This window comes from Mus pahari, chromosome 2, assembly GCF_900095145.1.
Source record: "Mus pahari chromosome 2, PAHARI_EIJ_v1.1, whole genome shotgun sequence".
Taxonomy (NCBI): domain Eukaryota; kingdom Metazoa; phylum Chordata; class Mammalia; order Rodentia; family Muridae; genus Mus; species Mus pahari.
The window spans coordinates 131,510,119-131,516,241 of NC_034591.1; the positions used below are offsets into that span (position 1 = coordinate 131,510,119).

The following is a 6,123-nucleotide window of genomic DNA, read 5'->3' on the forward strand; positions in this document are numbered from 1 at the left end:
ACTTTGTAGACCAGACTGGCCTCGAACTCAGAAATCCGCCTGCCTCTGCCTCCCGAGTGCTGGGATTAAAGGCGTGCGCCACCACCGCCCGGCCCTTGCTTTGTTTTTTAAGACAAGGTTTCTCTTATATAGCTCTGGATGTCCTAGAAGTATGTAGACATAGCTGGCCTTGAACTCACAGAGATCCACCTGCCTCTGCCTCCTGAGTTCTGGGATTAAAGGCATGTGTTCTCACACTTGAACTGTTTTCTGTTGTTATTAAAAAAAAAAAAATCTGTGGCTAGATGTTCTTTTAAAAAGCCGTTTTAGATCTTTCCGGAGACTCAGAATCTGGTATTGGCTGGCATCTGTTTTTGCTCTGGCGGCATTACAATGGCCGGCACCCGCAGAAGTTCACATGGTAGAATCAGGCATGAGGCGTGTTCTTGTATTGTTTTGTTTTTGTTTTTGTTTTTTTCCAGACAGGGTTTCTCAGTATTAACAGAGCCCTGGCTGTCCTGGACTCACTTTGTAGATCAGGGCAGCCTAGAGCTGAACTCACAGAGATCCGCCTGCCTCTGCCTCCCTGCCGGGATTAAAGATGGAGGCATGTTCATTTTATCATTCACTTTTGTGGGAACTGAGGTCCTCTGAGACCTGAATTAACGCCATCCAGCAGGACCACCTCCAGTGACCTAGCTGCCTCCTGCTGAAGATCCCGACACCCCTCAGCATGGCTATACTGGGGATTAAGATTCCAGCACACAGGCTTTTGTGATACACACTCAAGTTGTATCTCAACTGCAGCATGTCCAAGCCAGTGTCAGTGGAAGCCGAGGAGCTGCTCGGTTCCTTCCCAGGCCTGTGCCAGAGGCATGTGAACACGTGAACTGCCACTCCCCATGCCTTTTGTTATCCAGCCATGCTCACACAACTAAAGTTAGCTGGCAAGATTCAGCATCATGGTGTACATCTGTAATAGGAACCTGAGACCCAAAGAGGTGGGAGCCCTGGGCAGGGCCCTGGAGGGACTTGGTTGTCAGCTTGTGGGGTACAAGTCGGAGCTTCCATTGGGTCTGCTGCTCTGTCTGGGTGTGTTTCACCATGAGTTCCATCTGCTTCCTTGGGTAGATGCTGACCTTCATCATGCTGGCCCGACTGGCCACTCTTTGTCCTGCACCTGTCCTGCAGAGAGTGGACCGGCTCATCGAGCCACTCAGAGCCACCTGTACTGCCAAGGTAAGCCCTGCCCTGCCCTGCCCTGCCCTGCCCTGCCCTGCCCTGCCCTGCCTGGACCCTGAAGTACCTGTTGGCTTTAGTCATCACTCACTGGACCGTGTGCACTGCAGTGGTGGGCTGGCTGTTGCCCCAGTCTACACAGCTTCTCGGGCTGGGCTGTGAGATTCCCTCATTAAATACTTCCTGGGTGCTGGCCTGGGAGAGGGACCCAGGGTCTAATACTCCACATGCTAGCTTCCCCACTCAGTCTATGCAGATCCCAGATGGGAGCTGGGCCTGCCTCCTATGTTTGATTGATTGGCTGGCTGGCTGGCTACTCCAGCTACTACAGAGCAACTGCTAACAGAGTGCAAGGTCCTCTGGGTGAATGCATTATGGAAAGCTGTAATATTGGGAACATCCTAGCACACTCAGGGTCCTAGTGGAGACCTGTTGAATGAAAGAACTGTGTGTGTGGTGTTTATGTGTTGCACATGTGTTGTCTATCTATGGAATTCAGAGGTTGACTTCCATGGTCTTCCTTGATCTCTCTCTGCCTTCTTCCTTCTCCTACCCCTTTCACATAGTTTCTCTGTGTAACCCTGGCTGTCTGGGAACTCATGCTATAGACCAGTCTGGTCTAGAACTGACATCTGACTGCCACTGCCTCTGCCTATTAAAGGTGTGCCCCACTATTGCTAAACTGGGTGACCATGAGCTACCGGGATCTGCCTCTGTCTGTACCCACAAACTTCCACATCCAGATCTTGTGTGGGATCTGAACTTGAGATTGTACAGCAAGTACTTCACACACTGAACCATCTCCCTAGTCCCCGATTGGAGTTTTAAGATTTACTCAAAGGCGGGAAGCAGAGGCAGGAGGATTTCTGAGTTCCAGGCCAGCCTGGTCTACAGAGTGAGTTCCAGGCCAGCCAGGGCTAACAGAGAAACCCTGTCTCGAAAAACCAAAAAAAAAAAAAGATTTACTCAAAGGACCAAGAATTTCAGTCTTTAGGCAAGACGCAGAATAGTGGTTTTGTTACCCTTTTTTAAAAAAAGCAAACTGTTCTCTAGGTTAGCATCAAATTCCTGAACTTACCTTCCAAGTAGCTTGTGCCTTGAGTCACATATTGTTATTTTTTCATTTTGTGTGTAAGGAGGGGATATTGGGGTGGTGGGGGGAGGAGACAAAACCTGGACGCTCTGGTAGCCCAGGCTGGCCTTAAACTCAGTATGCAGCCAAAGGTGACTTGAACTTTTGGCCTTGATGCCCTTGCCCCCAAGTGTTGGCAATACCAGCTGTGTGGCACAGCAGATTTGGTGTGGTGCTGGGTCTGGTCCCCTCTTCCCTACTCAGATGTGGATATTTAACTCAGGACTTTGTAAGTGCCAGGTGAAACCAAACACTCTACCAACTGAGCCACATACCCAGTCCCAAAGTTGTATCTTCAAATAGCAGCACAGTAGTAGATAAAAATGAAATCCGATACTAATCAGATTGAAATTAGGCCTTTATTAAGCTGAAATCTATGTTTAAAATGGGTAATGTAGGCTCAGTAAGGACACAGTCTTCCTCTGCAGGTCAAGGCTGGTTCTGTGAAGCAGGAGCTGGAGAAGCAGGAGGAGCTGAAGCGCTCAGCAATGCGGGCAGTGGCTGCCCTGCTGACCAACCCTGAGGTGCGCAAGAGCCCCAGTGTGGCTGACTTTTCTGCCCAGATCCGATCCAACCCAGAACTCACCACCCTCTACGAGAGCATCCAGAAGGACTCTGCCTCTGGCCCCAGCACGGACTCTATGGAACTCAGCTAGCTGTGCCCCCAACACAAGCCTCCCTTCTTATCCCTATAGGCCTTGGCCTCTCCTGTCCTTCCCTGTCAGCCTCAGTGCCTTTGCTAAGGCCCCCTGCTCACAGCTCCAGTGCCAAAGCCGGGCCCATCAACTCAGGACATTCATTCATGAGTGTGATGTCCCACCACCTTTACACTGCACCCCTCCACTCATTTAGAAGCCAGCATTGGCCTGTGCCCAAGACCAGAAGGCAAGCAGGGGATTGACGTCCTTCACTTGCTCTGGACTCCAAATGTCAATTAGCACCCTGAGCCTAGCCATGGATAGAGTATGTGGAGCCCGTACAAGGTGTAGGTCTGGGCACAAGAGAACCAATTTATACTTAATGCCTCATTAATTCGCAGAGTGAGAACTGTTTACAGGGAAGGTAGTATGGCTCATTGGCCAGGCAGAGGTCCACTGTTTCAAACATCACCCAGGCGTGTAACAGTTGGCTTGTGCTCTTCCCCTGCATGTAGTTGTTAGTACTGAAAATTTAAGTATAAATGACAGACCAGGGTTTTAAGACATCGTTTCTCTTTATAGCCACATAGGGCCTAGACGCAGGTCCACCCACCTGGGATTAAAGTCAGCAGAGGCCAATTATCTGAGTTAGTAACATACAAAGCTCTCCTCACCATTCTTACCCAGATTCAGTCCTGGAAATATCAAGGTCAGTGGCATAGAACTGTTATGCTAATTGCTTAGGAGGCTGAGGCTGGGCCACACACTCAGGTTGTAGTGAACAACTTCAAGATCTAAAAGCAACAGGGCAGGATAGTCCAGTGATGGCCTGTTCTTCCATGGATCCCAGCCCTCCTGAACAACTCCTGTCCTAAAGGAGCCAATGCCCTCGGGGCAGACATAGATGTAGGCAAACACCAAAGTTTAAATAGCTCAGTTGTAGAGCACTCGCCTACCACACACACTTTAGGGCAACCCCACCACCACTACAGCAAGAAGATAAAACCTCATTTCTACAATGAGAACAAAGGCTTAATAAAAAGGCCGGGATGTCTTTCTCTCCAGTCCTTTAAGTGTGATGTGACAGTACAACCCTTGAACTCCATTACTGTTGAAGAGGCAGACTGGCCTGTGATACAGAAGGCACTGCCATTGTAGCATCTCATGTCGCAGAAATATGCACCAGTTAAGTCTCATGAAGTTCTAAGCCCTCCAAAGACAGGACTGTGAATCCTGACTGAGGCCAAGCAGGAAGTTCCATGAAACTAAAGGCTTCCTCAAAAAAGTGCCTTAGGCTAGCCCATGCTAGCAGTTGGGACAGGGCTGAGAGCAAAGGTTAGCCTGGCCCCCAGACTCCTCAAGTGTACCTACACTGTAAGAGGGCCAAGGCTCTTCCGCAGACCACCTGCAGCCAACCAAGACTAGCATGGGATTGATTCTGAACCCTGCTGCCTCCCACTGGGGAACAAGCAGCAAAGAATCTCCAGTTACCAAAAAGGAAGGTTTTGTGACTTTATTTAACACAAATCACACATACAAGCCATCTACTCATTTTCTTCGCTGCGTAGCCTGGCGTTGGGATTGGTGACTCTGATGGCCAGCTGTGCTGCTCTTTCTACGATGGCTTTTCGGTTCTTAGAGGATACGTTGTGAGCAATCTCAGCACAGTAAGATCTGAAAGAGAAGCAAACCAGGAAAGGTCACCAGGGAAACGACTAAAGGCTCAAATCCTGAGGACCCAGGCACCAAGGCTTCTGCAGTGGCCTATGGTAGTGAGTAGGCACTAATCCACAAGGGGGAAGCTGGGCCCACAGCAGACCTCACACCGAGTAACCCAGAATTCTTCTACAGGGGCCAAAGGCTTCCAGTGCAACCACTCTAAGGTACACAGTTCAAGTAGCGTGAACAACACTACCCATGTTCCCTCAAAGTGTTGAAAGTCTGTCCTAATGAACACATTCCCAGCATGGAGATGACCATGAAGCTATAAACAGCAAGCTGAGGAAAAACTCTTAGAGAAGCATGATGGCAGAGCTATGGAAGCTACAAATGGGAAATAAGTAATACAGACAGACCCCCACTTCACAGAAATCTGGGAAAAGATTGGCATCACGTTCTAATCTGAAGCCCATGTCCCGGGCCACATGCATCTATAGTTGTCTAGCACACTCACCATTCACAAGTCATGTGCAGCCATATCCCACCCCCGGACTCTTACCACTCAGGAACTACTACCAATGGTTTTTCTGTAACTGCCTTTCAACTTCCCCTGCCCCCCAGTTATAGAGGAAAATGCCCAGAGCCAGAACTTTGAGCGGTGTACCTGCAGGGTCTGACAAGGCCAAGCAGCTCTCCTGGGGTAGATGTACCCATTAGAAATGCAGCACCAATAATCAAGACAACACTGCCTCATGGACTGCTGCTCCCGTACACACACACCTGCATCCATCCTTCCAAAAGAACTTGTAGCACTTCAAGGCCGGGTTAAATGCACACCATAATCTCCCCATGTGGACTAACAACCACCTCAGAAAACAGATCCTTATAACCCCTAAACACATCAGTCTCTGCAGTCCTAGTTTATTTGGGAAAAATAAACTATTCCTACCACACCCTCATATCCAATGTCAAGAGTATTTCCTGGGAAGCCTTGGTTTTGCGTCTCAGAGGTCACCAAGCGTTGTAACTTGCTCAAAGTACTCAGAACACCCCACAACCTTCTCTCTACAGCTGTTGCCTGGAGACGTTCTCTACCTCAGCCCCAAAAGACCTGAGCTGCTCTGCAAATCCACCTGTCAGAGCAGAGCCAAGCACAGCTTAGGTCCCAGGTTAGACACAGCCCCGTGCAGTCTCAACACCACAGCAGCATTCTAGACAGGACCCTAAAGGACCCTGAACACCCACTGTATAAAATGAAGACCCCCCTCTTCTCTAGTCTCAGGCTTCAACCAAGGGAACGCGTCCCCTTTCCTCATAAGCAGCCTACTGCAGTGGCGTCTCACAGGAGGCAGGCACAGTATGAGCCAGGGGCCCAACTCACTTGTTGCACATCAGCAGCACCTCCAGCTCCTTGACATTGTGGACCAGGAACTTGCGGAAGCCGCTGGGCAGCATGTGCTTGGTTTTCTTGTTGCT

General features: G+C 49.7%; 2 protein-coding genes across 2 annotated transcripts in view; one reads left to right on the forward strand and one right to left on the reverse strand.

Moving 5' to 3' along the window:
- Cand2 (cullin associated and neddylation dissociated 2 (putative)) overlaps positions 1-4,527 on the forward strand; it is a 31,221-nt gene extending 26,694 nt beyond the window's left edge. Inside the window, exons 14-15 of the mRNA XM_021190534.2 lie at positions 1,111-1,218; positions 2,779-4,527. Of these exons, the coding sequence (XP_021046193.1) occupies positions 1,111-1,218; positions 2,779-3,006 (336 nt within the window). The 3' untranslated portion in view covers positions 3,007-4,527. The remainder of the gene's footprint in view (positions 1-1,110; positions 1,219-2,778) is intronic.
- Positions 4,487-6,123, reverse strand: part of Rpl32 (ribosomal protein L32) — a 3,288-nt gene continuing 1,651 nt past the window's right edge. The window contains exons 3-4 of the mRNA XM_021191245.2: positions 6,029-6,121; positions 4,487-4,662 (exon numbers count right to left, since the gene is read on the reverse strand). Coding sequence (XP_021046904.1) covers positions 4,533-4,662; positions 6,029-6,121 — 223 coding nt within the window. The 3' untranslated portion in view covers positions 4,487-4,532. The remainder of the gene's footprint in view (positions 4,663-6,028; positions 6,122-6,123) is intronic.